This window comes from Thunnus thynnus, chromosome 10, assembly GCF_963924715.1.
Source record: "Thunnus thynnus chromosome 10, fThuThy2.1, whole genome shotgun sequence".
Taxonomy (NCBI): Eukaryota; Metazoa; Chordata; class Actinopteri; order Scombriformes; family Scombridae; genus Thunnus; species Thunnus thynnus.
The window spans coordinates 32,015,241-32,037,631 of NC_089526.1; the positions used below are offsets into that span (position 1 = coordinate 32,015,241).

The 22,391-nt window shown below is 39.4% G+C and overlaps 1 protein-coding gene across 3 annotated transcripts; it reads right to left on the bottom strand.

The window, feature by feature from the left end:
• Positions 1 to 26: 26 nt before the first annotated feature.
• cyb5r4 (cytochrome b5 reductase 4) lies at positions 27 to 21,640 on the bottom strand. Of its 3 annotated transcripts, none has more exons than XR_010930474.1 (17): positions 21,457 to 21,640; positions 20,362 to 20,471; positions 19,886 to 20,039; positions 17,716 to 17,816; positions 17,182 to 17,266; positions 15,803 to 15,884; positions 15,638 to 15,695; positions 15,192 to 15,285; positions 14,674 to 14,706; positions 14,441 to 14,563; positions 13,994 to 14,134; positions 11,228 to 11,374; positions 8,289 to 8,439; positions 7,929 to 8,015; positions 6,757 to 6,918; positions 4,141 to 4,332; positions 27 to 2,874 (listed from the first exon to the last, which is right to left on the bottom strand). XR_010930474.1 is itself a non-coding variant. In XM_067602504.1 (17 exons), exons 1-16 carry the CDS (start codon positions 21,578 to 21,580, stop codon positions 4,278 to 4,280), a joined length of 1,707 nt encoding a protein of 568 aa, XP_067458605.1. In that variant the 5' UTR covers positions 21,581 to 21,640; the 3' UTR covers positions 27 to 2,874; positions 4,235 to 4,277. The 3 variants fall into 3 exon arrangements, 2 of the variants coding, with proteins under 2 accessions (XP_067458605.1, XP_067458604.1); XM_067602504.1 differs by having other exon boundaries at positions 4,235 to 4,332; XM_067602503.1 differs by having other exon boundaries at positions 27 to 4,332.
• Positions 21,641 to 22,391: the final 751 nt, after the last annotated feature.

Genomic DNA, 22,391 nt, shown 5'->3' on the forward strand with positions numbered 1-22,391 from the left:
TAAGTGTAAATAGGAGCTGGACAGCATTCACAGGAGACAAAGCTTTATTTTGACTTGCCAAGCCATAGGATGGCTTCAGTATTTGCTTCTGGAAAAAAAAAAACAGTTGCAAAGGAAAATGGCAGTAAGTACTGAAGTTTACCTTACATGTGTTTTTCGTAAAATGAAGCTGCCAGAATATTTTGCCAATATTCAACATGATCAGTTTTTACCTTTTTCATGCCAAGAAAGTATTCAGTAATTCCCAAGGGCTGTACTTTTGTCAGGGTGGAAATGATGGAACACTATCTCTGAACTGCATCACATCTCTCTTATAGAGGAGGACTGGCAGATTTTTAATGAAAGGCTAATACATGTCACATATATTGACAGACTGTATATCAGTCTAGCCCTTGCAAGTGCAACAATGCAAAATAATTTGGAGTCTATACATGAAATAAGAATGACACAAGGTTAACAGAGGAAACACAGCATGTAGAACATGAAATATATAAATTATACCATTCCTAAAGAATAGTCAACCACAGAACAACCAGTATGTGACAGTAAACCAGCTTCCTCTAAGTCTGTGGTGTCTAGTTCTGTGCCAGTCGACCTTTTCCTTCCAGTCGACCAGCTCATTACACCGATTTCTTCCTCCTCGGTTGAAACCGTGTTGATCAGTGAAATGAGCTGCTGTCGTGTTTGGGAGGAATGAAAAGTCTGCTTATGGCACAGGATGGGACACCACTGGCTTCAATAAAACTGGCTGTAACCTGAGAGCAGGTGGCTGGACCTGATGTTGGATTGACTTTGTGCGTGATTCAGTGTATCTGGCAGGAAGTGGATTTATATTTGAGCAGTGCACCACAAAAGGTTCGATAACCTTTATGTTTTTTTTTTTCATATGAGAGAATATCTATTTTGCTACTTTACCCCTGGCAGTGTCTTTACCAGGTGAGATGAGTGATTTATTCAGAATAAAAGAAAGAACTGAGCAGTCAGCATGAGGCACAGCTGAACACAGAAGAGTGCCAACCTTCAGAAACTCAAACAGACAATCACTTTGGCAACCACAGCTGGCTTTTTACTTTGTCCAGGAGCACATTTTTCATCTTGTTTTCTAAGAAAATTAAAACAGTCAAGCTGTGGCACAAAGAAGCCCTTGAACAGCAGCATCAGTCTGGCTGTGATGATGACCGCTAGACGTTTGGAGCAGCCAAACTCTCTGCACACTGTGTTCATGCCTTCTTTCAAAGAACCTTGTATTTAATACAGTGATTTTACTGAGACGCTCTTGGAAATTGCTAGTGAATTCTAAGCAATCTATTTGAAAGAACCAACCTTCAAACTAATGGTATGAGCTATTAGAGAGCTTCCCACTCATTCCAGTAATAACCATAATCATAATCATAATCATAGAAAGATGTCACAGTGCCAACTGCCAAAGTATGCCATCATTGTGGCAAAAAAGGATCTCAAGGATTACCATTTAAAGAGTAACTACACACTTGCACCAACATGCATGCGTAGAAATCAAGTGTAGGACTTCTGACCACACCCAACGCAAGGGATAGTATTGTCAAGGTTTTGATGATACCTACAGTACTGTGCAAATGTTTTCGGCACTTTAGATGTTTAGATTCTTCACCATGATGCAACACCTTCAGGGAGGCATCTGATGGTCCTAAATTTATTCTGCAGCATGACAACGAGCCCAAACATCCAGCCAGAGTCATAAAGAACTATCTTCATCAACAAGAAGAACAACAACAGATGGTTCAGCCTCCACAGAGCCCTGATCTCAACATCATGGACTCAGTCTAGGATTACATGAAGAGATAGAAGCAGCTGAGACGCCAAAATCCACAGAAGAACTGTAGCAACTTCTCCAAGATGCAGGAACAACAGACCTGCCAAATACCTGAAAAACTGTGTGCAGGTGAACCGAGGAGAACTGCTGCTGTTTTAAAGGCAAAGCTGCTCACTGCAGATATTGATTTCATTTAGGTTTCTTCTGTTTACTGAACTTTGTATGACGTTAACTAATAAATAAAAACTATTTATAGTGTCATTTTTTGAAAGAATCCTCACTTTACTTTTAGTACCTAAAACATTTGCACAGTACTGTACATCTAACCAATGCTATACCAGTCTGGTTAAAAACTCCCTTGACATTAAAGATAACTTCAAACAGACCAGTTTTTTTAAACAACTGTTGACACCAGCTGATATAAACTGTACAATATGAAGACATTAAACACATGTTGAGGTTTGAAACTCCTCACCTCTGATAAATGAGGTTTCGTTACAAACATATGTTGGGTGAAAAAGGGAAGCAACTAACAATCTTATTCTCCTATTTTTCTAATTTTGTGGGTGGAATATTGTGAATTTCACAAAGGCAGTGAACAACAGGCCTCATGCATGAATGTTTTCTTATTTTTCTCTTATATTTGTTCTTGCACAAAGCAATTAGATGAAACAAACTCTCTTAACTGCCTGAACTTGCCCTAAATTGCTTGTTTCAGCCTGATGACTGTCACCTGTTCATGAGGAGGTGTACTCATGAGATGTGATCATAATAGGCAGCTTTCAGACCATTAGCTAGGACAAGCTCAGAGCAGGGACATATACCAACTGGTCCAGAAGGTGTGGCCAGGCATTGATGAGGCTCGTACCACCAGGATGGCATCAGGAAACTGGATGGGAACGTTTTTGTGGTCTGATAGCCGGTTGGTAAAACTCCAGCTCATCAAGTTCATCATCCAGACTCTGTATAATGCACCTTGATGTGTCCATCCAGCCATCCAGGGGCAAGAGTGAGATGAGAGGTGCTGACATGCTTGCCGTCAAGTGAGCTCTGGATCAGAAGGAGTGATGTGTGGTGTAGTGCTGCAGGGACACAAGTTGGTGTGTGATCAACCATGGCTGGGTCAACAGTGTCTCTCTAGGTGACATCACTGATGCTATGTCTCAGTGCACCACAGGATGTTGCTCAGACATTAGAACATCCAGCTGGGCTTTTGTGAAACAGGCCAGGAGGTGCTCATTTGTTTTTAAATTGGGGGATTGCTTGCTGTGCAGGAGCAGGCTGAGCTGTAATGTTTTCCAGTGTGCTGCACTACTTCCAACGTATACCATGTTGAATTTGTGTGTCCTGAATGTGTCTCCTGTTAGCTAACTATGAAATCTTTTTGCATTGTTTACAGTACCAGTACAATCACATACTGAAACATGACATACATCATGTAACATCAGTGTTTCCTTTCTGTTGCAGCAAGTTTTGAATGTCTAAGGCAGCAGAAAGCAGGTTTTCAGTCTGTGTGTAGTTACCCTTTAAAGGCTAAAACAAGTCAGCATGATGACTCAGAATTAAACTGGGATGACTCAAGACTCTAATCAGAGGAGTGCTAATGAAAATTGCCCCAGTCTTAGTGAATAGGAGACTAACCTTTCAGGATTGGTCCAACCGTTTAATGCATTTTATTTCACTGCAGTGGCTCAAACTCTCCACTCCTCACTCCTCTTCTACGCACTTCAAGGCTCATGTTAATTCTCTTTGTATTGCATATACTTCAGTTTACATAATCTCATTTCTTTTTGTCTCTGTATGTTTTTCTGCTTTAATTTTTACACACCTTTATAATGTTTCAACTCATAGTTTACATGAACTCTATTAACTTTGCCCCAGACACTGACTTAACTGTCTAGAGTTGTAAGAATCTTACTGCACTGTGAGTTCTGGGTATGGAGTTATATTTGTGCCGTATTGCTGATAACATGATGAGACATTTTGAGCACAGAAAAAAACATTTTTTGCAAGCAACTAGATTACATTTTGTAGAGAAATTAGTATTACGCAAAGAAAAATCTAATTTGAGCAAAAAATGTATTTCAATAAATGTATTTGTGTGTTTGCTAAGATCCATGTAAGTGCACAATGATGATATCTTTCATTCTATTTTGCTTATTTTCTCTCTGTCAGTGTGTCTGCTGTCTGCTCAAGGAATGTATTGAGTACAGAAGAGAGTTTTATTTGCTCAAATTAAAATATTATTTGTGTGATAACATCTCTACAAAACTTATTTCCTTGGCTTGCAAAAAAATCTTATTCTGTGCTTAAAATGTTCCTGTTGCGCACTCAGGAATGACTCATACCTGGGGTGTGTTGTTTTGTTTGTTGTCAGCATCATCAGGTCCTTGATGCATAGAAATACAATGTTCCTTTCATTTCTCACAAACACGCACTCACAGGCACACACAGTCTTTGTAGGGTTGAGTCAAGGCAGATCTCATCAGCCCTGGAAGGCGTGGAGCTCCTCTTCACTGAAGCCCTGCTGCTTCACCAACCTGACACACAAACAAACAGGAAGTACTGTATGTCAAGGTGAGAAAGTATAAGGACGTACACACATTTTGAGGTCTACGGTGCATAAAGGATAAGTTCAAATTTTTTCACATTAAAGGACCAGTATGTAGGGTTTAGTGGCATCTAGCTGTGAGGTTGCAAACTGCAACCAGATGAATACCCCTCCCCCTCCCCTTCCAAGCATGTAGGAGAACCTACGGTGGCTGTGAAACATGAGAAAAACACGAAAGGTCCTCTCTAGAGCCAGTGTTTGGTTTGTCTGTTCTGGGCTACTGTAGAAACATGGCGGTGCAACATGGCGGCCTCCATGAAGAGGACCTGCTTCCTATGTAGATATAAATGGCTCATTCTAAGGTAAAGAAAACACGATTCTTATTTTCAGGTAATTACACACTAATTAAAACATACTATGAATATTATATTCCATTTCTGCCCTTCCACTAGATGCCACTAAATTCTACACACTGGACGTTTCATACAATACACACATGCTCATATGTACATTGAGAGAATTCTTCCTCCTGTTTTTACTGGCCATGAAATGTCTCTGATGTAAGTGATGGGGAACAAAATCAATACAGTGTTATTCAAAAATGCATTCCACAGTTCAGCTCGCGCTAATATGAGACTCCAGCTGTGAGACAGATCAAGTGGGTTTTTTCCAGTCTTTCTAGAACAAAGTTCCCTCTTTTCCTGACTCTGGACTGTATTCACTTGCTGAGCTGCAGCAGAAGAACAGTAACTAGTAGATACCCACTTGATTCAACTAAGTCAGACTCCTGAGGCCTCATTTATTCCAGCTGAACTTTGAAAAGCACAGTCTCACACAGACTGAGGACCTTGGATTTCGTGCTCCATCATTTCCATTGAAATGACTTTAAGAAGGGATCTCTTTAGAATAGATTCTCTAGAGTATCACAGAACAGCAACACTCCTAAACCTGTTACCTGCTAAGTTGGTGTAGTTCTGTGACCTCAACCTTATATCACTACTTCTACTGTTGTTAATAAAAATGTTCATAATGAAGACACAAGTTTTGTGCCTCACAATTCTGGTTTATTGTAAGTTAGGTCTTATTGTTGTAATCTTAGCCATCATTCCTATCAGTAACAGGGTAACAGAGGGTAACAAACACCCCAAAATGACCCCTTCAACAAAAATTGGAATGTCTAAAAGAGCTGTATGTTTAAATAATTTTATTCCATTTATGTATATGAAACAGGAAGTCAGCCAGCTTGGGCAGAGGAAGTCTCTAATGTACATGCTGTCATGTCATGCGAGCAACTTTCATAGCGATGAATGAGGCCCCATCTTGGAACACAGTATCCGTTTAACATCCGTACGCCTTACTGAGCGACTTCCAGGTTCAGCTTTGTCCTACTGTACTTACTGCAGTTGTGTGCACAAAGTTTCCTGTGCAATGAGGATTTATTAGTGATATTCCAAGTGCACTCACTTTTGCTTCCACCTCCAAATAAAGTTTCCAGCCTGTGTGATTGTCTGATTGATTGTATCTCTTGTCCTGTCACACTTTGTTGAGGCAATGAGTGCGTTTACATGTGTATGAGTTTTGAAGTATCCCAGTTTCTTATGTAAACACCATATACTGGTTTCAGAAAGCTAGATAGGCCCTTATCCCAGTTTTGAGAAACCTGGATATGCTACCTGGAATACTTCCACAGAAACCAGGATACTGTGGCATGTACCTGATCCAGGTTTCTGATCATTCTCTGCCATGTTAGCAGGTGCGTCATCAACTCAAATTACTGAGTAGTTAGTCAATAAGTAAAAATGATGATTTAATGATGATCCACACACTGAAATAAAGGGAACTACTGGAATGCAGATCATAAATTGTATTGTCACTTGTTTTCCATTAAAGAGTAATTAATGGTTTCCGCGTCTCTGTACATGGGTTTGCATATGTAGACAGGTTCCACACATGTGCACTAAGAGCTCCTTTGTTGTATTTGGCAGAACAACCATAAAAGGTTGAAAAAAGAAAACTTTGTGTGACTGCTTAATGAGAACAGGACCAAGGATGAGGAACACAGTTCACACAATACATGAAACAAGTGTCCAGTTTGTTTTTTTTAAACGTATGTGCATGGACCCTCACAGACATGGAGACTTGGCTTTTACTGTGAGCAGATGGAGAAGCCAAATGAGCACTGTGGTCAATTCAGCAGTGTTTAAATAGCAAGCGTTCATTTTCAAATAGTGAGGTGACTAATTTTCAGGAATCAAGACACACCAACAGGCAGATGATCAGAAACCTCCAATTCACAAATGACTATGGTGAGTAAAACATTATGATAACTGATAGAAATTGTTGCCAAAGCTGTGGAAAAAAAGGCGTAAGTTGTAAAACACAGAATTATCCCATGCAGTGAGGTCTTACATACCCTGTTGTTAGCTCTGTAAAGGCAGTGGGGCCACACACACACACATAACATTTGGACCCATCTGGCCTGTTGAGGAAATCCTTGAGCATGGACTCATCCACCCGGCCCTTCCTGCCCGTCCAGCTTTCACAGGGCTCAGAGAGGACGTACTCCACCTGAAACCTGACACACACACACACACACACACACACAAATTCAGAAGATGTACAAAGACACTGAGGTCCAGATGTAGCAGAAGAGTTCATAAAGGTGAAACTTCTGCCTTATTCCAAATGTGGAATTCAAGCCTGTAAAGTCAGACTATTCATGCTGCAACTAACTCGCACCACTAACTAGGTGTGAAAAAGCACCCACTACACATACACTATTGCCAATTCTCATCTGGATGTGTTGGTAAAAAGTGGATCCTGAGTTAAGTGTCAACATAGTTGTCATGATAAAAGCTTTTGCAACTGATTTTTCACAGTAACATATTTATTTTTCACCAGTGTTGTTGACTCCTACAGGAAAAATGTTTAGTTTTAACTCAAATTCTTTTAAAGCGTCCTATTATGATATACTGCACACTACACTGGTGTGATATTGTACTGTAACACAGGGATGGATATGCTTGTCATAAACACAGATTGTATAATGTAGCCTTGGTGAAAGTTTAATAAGGAAGATCTTTTGTCTCACGTTCTGCCTTCATTCCTCTGGAGGTTTAACTCATTATAGTGGGTGTATTTAAATACAAGCTAGATAACGTCTTCTCTCATTATTTTTTCCATTATAATATATTCCAAACTGTAAACAATTATAAAGGCAGAGTACACTCCCAGTGGTGGATGATATCTGGCTCTTGCTCCTACATGGTTTTATTGTAAGTCGCTTTGGATGAAAGCATCACCAAACTAATTAATGTCAATATTATTAAATACTTATTTATTACCATGGTAATAATCAACATGCTTAATGGATGGACTGGTGACAGCTCACTCTCTTTCTCTTCTCTTCTGCTTATGTCTCAGTTTTTTCTGGTTTTATGTTCCACACTTTACAGACCAGGCTTCCCTGATCTCACACGCACCTACTTTCACACTCCACAACTAACTTCATTTCATTTAGAATGCATAAAATTTGCAGGTCAGGTTGTGAAATGGACAAACACAAACACACACAGCTATCTGTACCTCTCATCATTAGCAGCTAATGCATCCAGTTGACAGCGCCACAGAATGTCCTCCTCCCGTCGGTTAAAAAAGAGCAGCTTGGTTTTTCTGAGGACACACAAACATGTTATGATCAGACGAAGCCTTGGATTTATAATCGGTTGCACAAACAGATAAAAGGAACACACTGCGCTTGTTTTCTCAGAACTGGCAAGGACAAGCACCGTCTTTCAAACTGGGAATAAGTTCTAGATACAGAAATACACCTTCTCGTTTGGGTTTTACCAATGTGTTGAGACAATAATAATAAAATAATATATAAATAATAAAAAGTAATAAACATATTGACGAGGGATGTTGTTGTTGTCTAATAGTTCCCACCTGATGCTGTCATTATCCTGCAGGGCCAGTCGGATGAGGCGAGCCATGGGCGTGAAACCTGTGCCTGCTGCCAACAGGTAGAGGACTGTGACATCACGAAGGGGGCGGGGACTAAAGGTACCCTCTGGACCGCTAACAGATATGTGGTCACCTAAAGAGTCACAACAAACAGTGAACAAGAACTCATGAATACTAGAAAATCATCTGGAATAAGACTCCAGACATCACATCAAGAGATTTTAGTTGGTGATATTCAGTATCAGTATTCAGTACCACAAATAATGTCGCATGTATAAATAAATAAAAACATATAACTTGAGAAGGGAGGGAGTGACTAGTGTTTGCAGAAACTGTCTATATTGGGACAGTCATTGTTTATGGGAGGTTAGAAATGACATAACTAAAAAGATCTCTAAAACAAGTGGACACTAGTCCCTGATGAGAGAGCATGTGAAGGTGAAGCAGGAGATTAGTATTAGGTAACATCTCCAGCAGAGCAGTAATGGAAAATAAATGTCATCAGATCATATAATGCAGGGTTCTGGAAACGCTCAAGGACAGCAAGAGCAGCAGGTGTGTTTATGACTCATGTCATGTTTTAGGGTCAGAGCAAGCTGTCCTGTGTAACTGCTAACTGATTAAACTGAGTGGTGTTTCAGCATGATGGAGGAGGAGGAGGGAGAGAAATTAAGAAATTAAGCCAGCTGGAGGAACAACAGAAAGAGTGAGCAAATATCCCCATATATTAGATAGTCTCTCATTTTTTCTTCATATTTTCAGTTAAAAAGCTGAGTGTGACTTTTGAAACAGCAGTTTGACTAAATAATCATAACTCGAGGTCTATCTACTAGCTTTACTGCATGTGGAGGTTTGGATCACATCTGTGTGTATTTATTAGTGGATGGAGTTGGCTCAGTTGTCATGTGACTTATGTATGGGTTGTGGGAATTTGCAATAGCTGTGGGGAATACTGCCTCAATGAAACAGCTACAACCCTGGACAAAGACTGAATGAATGAACAGCAGAAACAGATCCAAACCACTCACAGAATCCAATGAGAGAGGCTCAACGTGACGGAAATTTTTTCATCTGCCCACATCTGTAAGGGTTCATGCCACCTGCAGCCCAAACTTTATGACCACACTGACTGTAAGCGCAGGCCGCACACGCCCACAGACATGTAAGAACATGTTTACACTCTGCAGACACTGGATGTAGTAATAACAGAACCCTGTGTGACCATCTGATTAGGTTTTGGAATATACTTGACCCGTGATATTATTTTGTCAAACCTAAAATTCTATTTTTATTTCATAAACATGTTCTCATTAACATGTTCCTAAATATTTGATCTGTAATGATCTGTTTGAATTGAAACAACTCCAGCTGGGGCTTTCTAACTGTGGTACTTGCATGTCTAGTTGCCCTCAGTATATATAACTAGCTATTGTTATTTTCTTCACTAATGCACAGCTGTGCTCAGCAGATTATTATGACACAAGTGCTGACTCATCATTTTGGATTCTGGCCCAATTATGGCAAATATATGGATGAAAGTGAGGTTGAGAGGCAGATCTGAAGTCTGCTGTTAGCTTGTTACTGTGAATGGATGAATGGAACCACACCAAGTCTACAACGTAGTTTAGAGTTAGGCTACATCTGTTGTGTTTAGCCTACAGTTCAGGCTAGAGAGAGTTTAACTGGACCCTCATTAAATGTGTTGGAATCACATTATTTCATTCATTATTCTATGCAGCATTTACACTATTATTTATTTTCTGAGCTTAGTGATGTCAGACATCACTAACCGCCTTGTGAGCTCTCTTTGAGCTCCCACAATGCACCTTGAGGGGAGCCTCAGACACTGGGTGCTTTCCATTCTACTAATTATGCTTCTTCCCATCCTCACGCTCCTCCATCCACCAGGCCATGACCTGGAAACTGATCAAGGTCCTCCATCAGAAGAGACAAGGAGTGAGGAGGCTCACAGAGGTGCTTGGAATGAGGAACCACAGGTGTTTCCTATGCTGAAGTTCTTTACCACACAGCAACACCACTTCAGAATCTCTTAACTGATTAGTCAGCTGATCCAGCGGGACAGTTAGCGTAGCAGTCGGCTGTACTGTAATAATAACAATACTGCATGATTGTAACACTGTAGATTAGTTTAACTACCTGTGGAAACAGGAATCACAGCTTCGATGCAGCTCTATAAAATACAAATATTACAGAATGATCCAGAAAACTGTTGAACAACTTTGTTGACTTTCTCTTCATAAGCCAAAAGGATTTTCTTCTCAGCGTCTTTTCTTGTTTTCCATTCCAAGTGCATCTTGTCTCATTTAGAAAAAATACACAGCGACAGTCCTACACAGCCACAGTCATTATTACTCTATAATATCAGCCTGAGCCTGAGAAGGACGTCAGACGTACTGTACTTGTGGTCTTACGCAAACTAATTAGGCTTTAATTTATCTTGAATTTATTTATTCATTTAAAAAAATATTATTTCCAAAAATTTGATAGTTGACTTTTACATATTTGACAGTTGAAATGCTGTAAGCCATCAGTAATTGCCAACTCCTCAAAACAATGCTGGAGTGAGAGAGAATGTCTCATTTTATGAGTTAAATTCTTCCATCTTTGTGTCTCTTCTTTGAATATTTCTCTCACATTTCAGGAGGAGCAAAAACATGAGGAAGAGGAGTGAGTGAGTGGGTGAGTGAGGGAAGCGAGTAGCTACATTAGCCAAATGGAAAGCACCCACTGTCTGCATAATGCTGCCTTACTAAATCAGACACTAATTACACACAGACCATGTGGGAAAATTGAATGAAATGACAAGTGTGAATTTAACCTGAGCTCTCTCTCCTCCTTCTTCACAAGACACACACACACACACACACACACACACACTAGTGTCATGTCTGTGAACTTACCGATGTGCAGACTGTTGAGATGTGGGGTTAACACTCCGTCAGGGTAGACTTTGATCATGAGGTACAGGTCTGATTCCTGTGAGGAGTGATGGGAAACTGCTGCAAGATTCTGGTCCACTGGAGTGTAAGGCCTCACGACCTCTGTGTCTGGATATGGACAACAATAATGACAAAATAAAATAATTATAAGAAGTGTCTAATTAAATCCAGTCTGTTCCTTCAGAATAATTTCAGTCCTCTGAATGTATTATAATGTTCTTCTTCATACAGATCAGACTGGACAGAGATCCTCTCTACATCTATCTGTACTGATGTAGGGTTGTATTTTCTTAAAGGCGCAATGACCAGCAAATACAGCGCTCCGACTGTTTGGTATTTTCCTGACCTTGAAATTCACTTTGTGCTTTGTGGTAATTTGATAACCAACACAGAATGCATGGTGCACATGTGGGAGGAGAAGCACAGACAGGTGGGAGGTTCATTCAAATGAGGCAGTGCAAAGGCAGTTGTTGTACTTTGGTTGAGAGTCCAAGACATTGCATTAAAAACGTCTCAGAAGCACGTCTATGTGGCCCAACGTCAATCTGTTGCTGCTTTGGTGATTTCATTCAATCTCTGCAGCATCTGAAAGCAGCAGGACTGATATGTTGATAAATCATCTGATGACACCAGGCTGATACAGTATAACCACACACACCTCTACACAAATCAAACTCAGTATTCAGCTTTTTATGAAGGAGGTGTTGGTTAGCAGCTCATCAGCCTCTTTTACAACTTTCTTTTTAGCAAAAGTAGCGTCTCATGTTTTTGTCCTTGAAACACATTGCGGTGCAAATGCTGTTATGTAACATTAATTACTAAACTATGTGACCATGTACGAGGTGAGATACATTAGAGTTATTGCTGAAATAGCGTTGGTCCAATATAATCATATAAACGGCTTCACCAAATCAATTTCTTTATTTTTTATTTCTGTCATTATTATAGTAACTAACTGATGAAAAAAACTACTCCATCTGTGTTTGGCTGCAGATTTGTGGTGATGTGTGTTCATGTCATGATGCTCTGAACTGTCCAGACATTTCCTGAAGAAAAGCTTCCCGTTTGCTGAGCTGTCGTTATCACGTTTAACTGTTTCAGAGCCATGAGAGCAGTGATGTGACTGGCTGAGAGAGTATTTATTAATCACCACACCCACTGATCTATATTCACCTTCACTCAGCCCTTTAGCATGTTGTGCTGCTGCACGTACATGAACCAAAACAGCAGGTGTTCATGGAGACAGTCTGTGTGTCTAAGACCTACCACCTTATGTTTATAGAGTAACACTCCTCCACCTACAATACTCTCTCTTCATTACAATTAAGACCTACTTTATACTGCTTAGTGCCACCTAATGGACATTGAAATATAACACACACATCATATCATATATATGATTTCATATTTTCACCAAGTTTGTCTTAAAGCCATCATGTTTATCATTGTATGAGTTTCTGTTAAATGGAAGACAAGAGATGCATGATCTGTATTTTTTCCATAATATTCTAATATATGAATGCACTTCTAAGAGATTTAGGTAAAAAGTTACTTATAAATTAGGATAAATGTGAACCACAGCCTAAGAATTTTGTATTTATGAAATCAACATGATTTATGAGTAAATTAACAAACAAAATAACAGTCATATACTATCATAATGTAACAGCACATGAATGTCTATGGAAACACCTGACTTGATGTTGTAGTCTGAGGTTGGACTGTGTTTTCTGTGAAGCTCATAGTGCTGAGGGACGATGCAGCAGGAATATACAACAGTTAAGTATCCTGAACTAGGATCAGTGGTGAAGCAGGAAGCCTTAAAGTGCTGAAGATTTGAAGGCAGGTCAACAGCAGAGACTGGAAAAATTAGGCACCTCTGGTTGGACCTTAAAGGAAGTGTCCACAGTTTTTCAAGTCTGTCTTAAAGTTAAGTAATCATTCCTCCTGTTCCATTCCTTCATAATACACTTATAATGGAAGTGATGGGGGACAAAATCCACAGTCCTCCTTCTGTGCAAAAATGTATTTAAAAGTTTATCTGAAGCTAATATGAAGCTTCAAATCAAGTAGATATCTTTCAACGTTACAGTCTTTTTAGTGTCAAAGTTCTTCTTTTTGTTACTATACTTCCACCTGCTGCTCAACAGGGAAACACTGACTGAGGAAACACAAAGAGGGAATTTGATGCTAAAAAGACTGTAAATGTGTCAGATATCTACTCGATATGACTAATTCAGACTGATGAAGACTCATATAAGCTTCACATCAACTTTTAAATGCATTTTGCACAAAAGCGACTGTGTGGACACACTGTGGATTTTGGCCTCCATCACTTACATTTGAAGAGCATCTTTTAATAGCCTCTTCCACTGTTCATATGGACACCTGACTGTTGTATTAAGACACACTTTAAAAATTATGAACCTGAACTTTAAAGCAGCCACTGGACCTTCTGTACTTAGTGGTTGTGATGAGGAATCATGCTCACTAATGTAAAAGGTAGCCTTGGTGCAGAGACAGCCTAGCGAAGCCCTTTTTCCATTAACTCACTATACCATACTAAGCTGTGGTGGAGTGTACCCCTCAACACAGAAGGTAGCAGCCTCATTGTTTTCCTTACTTTTATGCACAAGTTTATTTCAAAGTGCTAAGTGAAAAAAAGCATCTTCTTTGGTAAAGAACAGAAGGAAACATTCACTGTATTGGGTTCAGTGTCTGTCTTACCTTGAATAAGTGCTTTGAGGTAGACATGTTTTCCAACAGGCACATGCATGACGGTCCCACGTGGAAGTTGCAATCTGAACACATGAGTGTTATGGTTCACCTCAGTCTTAGACACCAACACGCAATCCCGATAGTAGAGGGCTGTAAAAAGGAGAGCCAATCAGTGATACAGTCTCATTATTTTCCTTTTTCTCAGGTTTCTAATACAACAATCATGACAGATGATTGTTTGGAGGAGGAAGAAGTTTTAAACTATCTTGTATGTAAAGATGTATGTGTATAAGTATTAAAACCAGGCTTTATTTTTTCATGTAGTTTTGCTGTTTAATTTCTTGCACCTCTAAGTCAGAAATTGGTTTGATACAAGGTGTGTCATTAGCATTAAATTCGTCTACATTCAAGTTAAAGGCAGTAAAAATTCATGGTTTGTATGATGTTGGATCTCACCTCTGTCTTTTTTGCGTGCAAACGTATTGTGGAATTCCTGTGGCTGACCGAGACTTGCCCATTTTCCTTTAACCTGCTTGCGTATGGTGACCTGAATCTTTCCCACGGCGAAAGCAGTGTGAACTGTTGAAGAAATGACAGTTGAAGAATAAGAACAGGACGATGAACATCAGCACAGATTTCTACTGATGTTTTATTTTATTTGTTTACATCAAATCAAGATGTTGTCTTACCAGCAACATTTCCCTCAACTTCTTCAGTCAGACCTGGAAGAGCATGAAAATGACACCTGTTTTATAACCAACGTCTTGTGTACATCAGCATAATAATGTGTGATCACACACAAATCAACATTCAAATGAAGTTTAGACTTACTGTATTTCAGTAAAACAAAGAACCAGTGAAACATAGATTCATATAACAGCTGACACTATATTTTATGTGTAAACACAGAAAAACAGACCAGAGAAACAGAAACACATGTGAGATGTAACACAAAGCAGTACAATAACTTTACAATAAATTCCTTACATAAAATACCTAAAACTACCATTTCAGTTGTTTTATGTTTTCTGTACATTTATAATATTTTGTGCTTCTCACTTTAATATATGAAGAAGGTCAAATATTAGAGGAGGAGAAAGAAAAGAGAAGGAGGCAGTAAAGTAATGCTCTGCATCTCAGTGTTTCTCACTTATGTTTTTGTAGGAGAAAGTAAATGGAAATTTATAAAAGCTACATCTTTACTCACGTAAATGAACCATGTAGGACATTTTTCCCAGCAGCACTTCCAGTCGTAAGACATTGGCCTCGAGGTCAGCAACGGTACAGCCTGAGCTGGGTATCTGGCAGAACAACACAAACCTTTAATCCTCCACCAATGACCCAGACACTTCTTTGGCCAATCAGGGACAAGGTGCATCATTATTCAAACTTTCATCAAAATCAGACCAGTTGTGTGGCAGGTGACGGATAGACAGATACAGAAACCCGATCCATCGTCCCCCTGTCACCCCAACCAAAACGTGAGGGAGCACAGATGAAGCTGAAAAGGGTTGTTAGGTGATTTATTCCACACATGGGCACAAATCTGAAGACTACTTTACTTCCCCACTGCAGCTTGCACTGTTTGCCACTAGAGGTTAGAGTAACTTATTTGATTCCTCATGAATGTTTTTAAGGTAGATGAGTGGTTACCTTCCTTTTGGTGTAAACAACCAGATGAACAGTGGCATCAGTTTGGAACCAGTCGTACCTACACCAACAGGAAACAGATAATGATGTCAGTGATTATGTACTACTCTGTTAGACTCTAGCTGTGACATGTGTACTATATTTATGTGGATGTAGTGTCTGTTATACCGAGGTCGGGAGTCTTTGTCTGGGGGCGGAGCCACTGAGGTAGGGGGGGCGAGGCTAGTCGGCGGTGGAGGTGGGACCATAGCTGAGAAGAAAAACAGATCAAAAAATAATAGTAATAAAACACTACTCATTACTCACTCATTACAATTAAGACTAAAGTTCAGATTAGAGTTAGATTGACAATAACACTTATACACTCATACATTCAATTATTGAATTAATATTTTTAGCCATTAAAGCTAAATTACAAAGATTGTACATTAATCATGACCACTATTGAGACATAACATCATTCTTTAGGTAGATTTCCAGGCAGCTATTTGATCTCCACTCCTTTCAGTATGATATGAAAATCAAGTTGCACAGACTTGAAAAATGCTTGAGATAAGCTATATGGCACATTTTTTGTCAAAGTTGTTCTTATTGTTTGGAAATCCAGTTTGCAATTAGAGAATGTTCTGAAATCTCTTAATTGTTGCTTTGTTAGTAAAAAAACTTGAGTGAGCTGCTGTTTTGGGCACAACGTTGGACCATTTTATCGTTCATTTGTCAGTTATCTTTTGTGCACAAGATTGTCGAAGCAGTACCAGGGTCTGTATTAGTCAAGCATCTCAGAGTGGGAAAACAACCTCTCAAAAATTCTTGTGTCAAGACTAAAAGTAAAAGCATTTTTATCAGCTGTCTTTACTTTGTGCCTATCTCTGTTGATATTTAGGAGAGCTTCAGGTGTCTCACTGTTAGGAGTTGTCAGGAGAGAGTGTTCAAGCAGAAACATTTCATGGGAGGAGAGATGTTTAGGGAACACTTGATGACAGAAAAGATACCACTATGCAAAAATGAAAGCATCTTTGTGACTGAGCTTGTGCAGGAAGCATCAACAAAGTCAATGTAGTAATTTGCTTTTTGGCAACAGAGAAATTGCAGCTACGACAGTGATGCAACAGTGATGATTTGGCTCTGTCACAACCAACAATTCCTGTACTTACATCTACTTTTTTAACCACACAAGTGATTTGCTAATATTTACTTAGAGCCTACTATGAAATGGCAATCAGATTTAAGCTATGTATTAATATATGAGATGACTAAGTTACCATAGTCATATATTACACAAACTGGTGGTTTCCCACATTTCAAAAGTTTCTGTTGTCTCATTTTTCAGACTGTAACTGTCAGAAAAACTACAGTATATCATCATCATCATCATCATCTCTACTTTGCTACGTGTGGTAAAACAGTAACATCACTCTCTGTCAGGAGTCATCTGTCTTCTTGTACATCACATTCAGGTTAACACTAAAGTGTCGCTACAGAAGTTAAAAACAGCATGTGAGCCTATTAATACAGAGATACTGTCAGTGAGTTCAATGTGTGTGTACCTTTGACTGCTGTGGTGGTCGTAGTGGCCATCCTGCCCACCAGGCATTCTTTCAACATGGACTCGTAGTTTACCCACCGATGGACCTGTGAACAAACATATTCATGTTCCCATAGCAACACATATGAACCCAACCATACCCACAGTAAACTACATTCTACAGTCTTACAACACAAAGACAGCCAGACAATAAATGTTTTCATCCTCCCAAGCTACTGGAGCTTGTTTTGACTCCTGCTGAGCTTTTAAAAGACACGTTACATTCACTGCTTGGACAGTTATGCCTTTGTTAAGTCCTGATAAGCTACAAAAAGTAAGCAGGAGACCAGTCTTTATCAGCTAGGATGAGATCTTTCATCAGTACCACACCAAACAAGCCCAGAAGCAGGAGCGTACCAGATAATTACAATGTCTATGAAAAGTGCCACCTCTCAAACAACTAACCAGGTGAAAGCAGCATTTTATGGTGACTTTCCGCTTTAAAAAGCAACATGAAAACAAGAAAGTGCTTTACTTTCTCCGTCAGCTTCCATACCTGGTCAAAGAGTTCAGTGCCATCTATCCCAGCTGCCTTCATCAGCTCCTCTTCTCCTCCAGGGTGGTAGTCCATGTAGGGGGTGACATTGTAAACCATGCCTAAAAAACATGTTAAGACCATATCAGTACAGTGCCCTCTGCTGGTAGATAATAACCACTTATTACAAAACTCCAGTAACTGCTGACTTTAGGTGTGACATTTACATGTTGTCATTTGGCAGGCGCCTGAAACCAAAGCGACTTACAAGCGTTGGGAGGACAGTGACTCATAAAGAGCCGTGCTACAGATTCTCAAGTATCTGAGGTGAAGCCACAGAAGTTAAATACATTTAAAGCATTGCACTTAAAGACCTGAAAAGAAGCTGAAGTAAAGCAGGCCACTATACATCCACAGTATTCACCATTAAACATCATTTTCAAGCAAAAATGACAAAAATTCTCCAGTTTTAACTGTGAGGCTTTGATGCTTTTCTTTGTCTTATGTGATAGTAAATCTTCTGGTTTTGGGGTGATGATGAAACAAACAAGCAATTTCATATCATCACCTTGAACTAGGACTATAGGACATTTTCACAATTTTCTGATATTTTATAGACTGAAAAATGAATCACTTAATCGAAAAAAAACAACAATTCAGCAGATTTTGTTTTGATTAAATAATTATTAGTTGCAGACCTACATGCGTCAAAGAAATAGTAGCCTACACCAGCATAAACACAGGGGCTCTGACACTACATGCAAACCTGTGGTGAGTCTGAACAACAGAGAGGAACAACAAGAGGTGCAAGAGGAACAAAGTCTTCAGACAGGTGAGGCCAACATCACCTTTTACCAGAATGACATCAGAGTGTGGAGGGAAAAAAGAAACTGCTGCTAAACCAAAACACTTCATCTGTTAAACAAGGTGCAAGTGTGAGATTCCAGTGGAACAGCATCATGATCACTTGTTATTAAAGATGTCAATTTTTACCAAAATATTAAATACTGTATTGACTAAAATATCAGATGACATTTTATTGTACACATTAGCAACATCAGATATTCTTTTTCAAAGAAGAGAGGTCCAGTGTAACACCTAACAGCCCTTTAAGTGTTTACTTAGACCAGTTAAATATTACCAGTTCTATCAGTTTTTGATATATTTTGCTGCCACACAAAAAATGAATGCCAATTGAAAATTAGTCACAAGTGTCTCCTGATGTCTTTACTGCAGAAACTAACCCAATCATCTGTAAAAAGAACTCATGTCATGATGAAGAGCTCAGAAAATCAGTCTGACTGCTTCTAAGAGCCTGAGAGGAGAGTGTGTGATGTGGCTGATAGACAAGCTACACAAATGTGGGATTAACATTCTGCTTTAATGGAAGTGCTTCTTTTTTTTGCTTTAAAAAGGGAAAATACATATTTTTGGTCAAATTGTATCTAGATGACACTTTTGCAACAGTATTTTGCCATCTTCAAAAGGTCTTTTTCCAAAAACAGGTGTTTTGAGAAGCTGAGGTCATCTTATAATCAAGATCATCTTATTTTTGTGCCAGTACGATACTTTATGTTTACATTAGAGGGGTAACAAAAAATACTGTTAAGATGCATTATTGGAGATGTAGGATCCAGTGTTTTTGGAGCTTGACCAACACTAGTCCCCTCACTTTATGAAAGTGCAATATTACTTTATGAAAGTGCAATATTGAATCACTGAAGTATCTTCTTCAATCACTTGTGCTGGTCTACAGAGTCAACACAGAAAAAAGTGTCCAATACTTTTGAATCTTGGCAGCCAGGCTTTAACTGGCCAAGGAAATGCCTCAGCTTGCAGGTAAAATGTGTTATCCAAAGTGCTGCACCTTTCCCCATCAAGCATTTTGATCCCTTGTACCCTCCTGCACTCACGCACTTTTACTGAGCAAAGAGGGGGTGTTCATTAAAGTCTGTGAGGGTTTGGTGCTTTGGTGTAGTGGACATTAGGGCTGGGACTCCCTGTCCGGAACATCCCTCTCTAAATTCCACTGTATTCATGAATGATCAGGATAAGTGGGATCAAGTATCATCAAGCTGACATCAAGTATCCTCCAATTCTACTAAACACTACAGCTGCCAGCAGGTTATTCATCTATTTTCTCAAGTGTGAACCAGCCACTGTCCCCTGTAAGACTACCAAGGAGGCTCACCTCGTATACACGTCCAGCAGTCCTCTCTTTTGTTGTGTTTCTGCAGCTCTTCCTGGGTAACTTCAATCAGACGCCCTCTAAGCCCGGTCAGATCTTTCCCACTCTTTGAAAACCGGATCCAGTCCATCAGACTGTGGCCTGGCTTCAAGGCCACCTAATTAAGCAATGACAGTCATGTAACAGAGGATAAGCTATCTGGAAATATGTAGTCATGTTAAGACCAAATTTAACACAACAGCGTCATCTTGAGTCTGCTGACATGCCAGTTATCAATGCTATCATTATAGATAGACACCTGCTGGATTATATATATGGCGAAGTGAGAACTGGTTCTAGAGGATTTACCAAGACATAAACGTTACTTTTATTGTCACTTGAAGAAAACTTTAATCTGACAGGTTTTAGAAAGGAGTTTGGTGTGCTCTCGACAGAGGTTGCAGTATAATGAGAGGTGGTTTCAATCTGTTGCTAGTTACCTTGTTCCTCCCGGACTGTCCTGACGGACCGACCCGCTGCTGGGAGCCCGGCGCAGGGAACGACAACATGCTGTGAACGCTTCGGAGAAACCCCAAGTCTCGAAGAAAACCTACTTAAGCAACGCAGGTTTACCACAATATCACATGAACGACAGTTCTGTAGTCTTACTTGCTGCTAGGTGTCACTGGTACAGTTTCCTTCCTCGTTGTGACACATCTCTGTCAAAACTGAGTTGTGCAATGCTGCTTAGCAGGAAGGCTATGCTAAGCTAGGCTAACAAAACATTATGGCCTGCCTTACTACCTAATAAAAACTAAAGATATGTCCTCACATTCAGTTTCTATCAACGCTATTATATGCCGTAATATCATTAGTTGATTGCTCTCTAATAGTCAAATACTAGTTCAACTCTGCCTGTGGCTCCGCCACCATGTAAATTAAGACTACAATAACTGTCGCACACTGTGACGACAACGTCAACAATATGTGTCATCAAATTGCGACGGTCCTCCGTCACCCTCCAGTGTTCGTATCTTACTTTGCACAGTATCGCAGCCAGTATTTACAGAAGCAACAATAAACAAATAATGTGCCATTCTGACGGAAAAAAGACTTTTTTTCGCGGCAGACATTTTAACACGTCATAGCAGGAGAAGCACAGGTGCACTTAATAACATTAATAAATGCTGTATACTGTATCTGGACAGGCTGTGTATACTGTACGTAACACCTAACTTACTATATGAAGTAATGCCCTTTTTCTTACCATTTAATATTTATCTCAGCACCATGTGCACTCTTCACTTTCCTGCACTATTTATATCCTGTTTACAGCTCACAGACAGATTCAGCTGTAGAGTCATTCCTTGTGTATATTTCTGAAAATTATTGTGTTGTTACTCTGGCTAGGTATGTTGAGAGCCACTAAACCGGAGTCAAATTCCTTGTACGTGTAAACATACTTGGCGAATAAAGATGACTCTGATTCTTACATTGAGGTGTGCCACTTCCAAGGCTCCAGTATTATGCACACTGGCTCACAGGCATGTTTTACTGAGAGACTTAAACTGACCTGAAAAATGACAATAACTGACCTGGAATTAAACTGTTGAAAATAGTGGTGAAAGATGACACATGTCGTCCACTTGATTCACTCTCACTGTCATCATCGTCATCCTCATCTGAATCTCTGGTTTTCCTGTGCCATTGTGACAGCATGGTATCTATCACACAGCTTTGAGGTTGTATTTATTTACAGTGTAATACAGTCCACCTCTGACTCCCATCATGGCAACTGAAGAGTTTGCTTCTAAAAGGCTTATCTGTTAAGAGGATTCAAGACAAGAGTTCTCTGACTTCAAAATAAAGGCCCATGCTTGTTCAGTGAAGGCTTGGCAGAGCTTCTGTGTCCCAGTAAGCCTTTCATTAAGCCAGTATGCACAATACCAGATCCCTGGCGCTGTCTCACCTAAATGGAGAACTTATAATTATTAATGTCATTATTTAGAGCTGTGCTTTTCTTGTCATGAAGGTATGTCAGTTACACAGTCAGACAGCAATGGACGTCCCGGTTACTGATTGGATAGTCCATAAGCTGTCTCATCAGTCTGCAAACACCCAAAGTCAGATGATACTCTTTTTGTAAAATTATGTATTACAATCACAAATAAAATTCAAATATTTCTATTTTATTGTTATTGTTTTGTTGTTATTTTCATCTTTTAAATTTAAAATTCTATGTTTTAACAGCAGTTATGCAACAGACAGCTTATTTATGTTGCAACAGTACAGCATTTTCTTATTTTGAATTAGAGTGACGTGTTGCAGAGGGTGCAGATGAGAACTAACGTAAACTTATTCAATAGGAAAAATCAGAAAAGAGATACAAAGTTCAAATTGTTCTGTTCATGAAAAGAATAAGATTTTTTTTTCACCATTCTAACAAATTCTTCATGCAGTGTATGATAGGGAAAAATACTCACAGTATCCAGTTACTTTTGAGTGCAGTTATATTATTTCCTGCACCATC

Excerpts from the sequence above, each read along its gene's own strand:
- cyb5r4 (XM_067602504.1), bottom strand. The coding sequence starts at position 21,580 with ATGCTGTCACAATGGCACAGGAAAACCAGAGATTCAGATGAGGATGAC. Across the intron at positions 17,267-17,715 it reads GCACTGAACTCTTTGACCAG|GTCCATCGGTGGGTAAACTA; the intron begins GTATGGAAGCTG and ends GTTTGTTCACAG. Across the intron at positions 15,696-15,802 it reads GACAAAGACTCCCGACCTCG|GTACGACTGGTTCCAAACTG; the intron begins GTATAACAGACA and ends CTGTTGGTGTAG.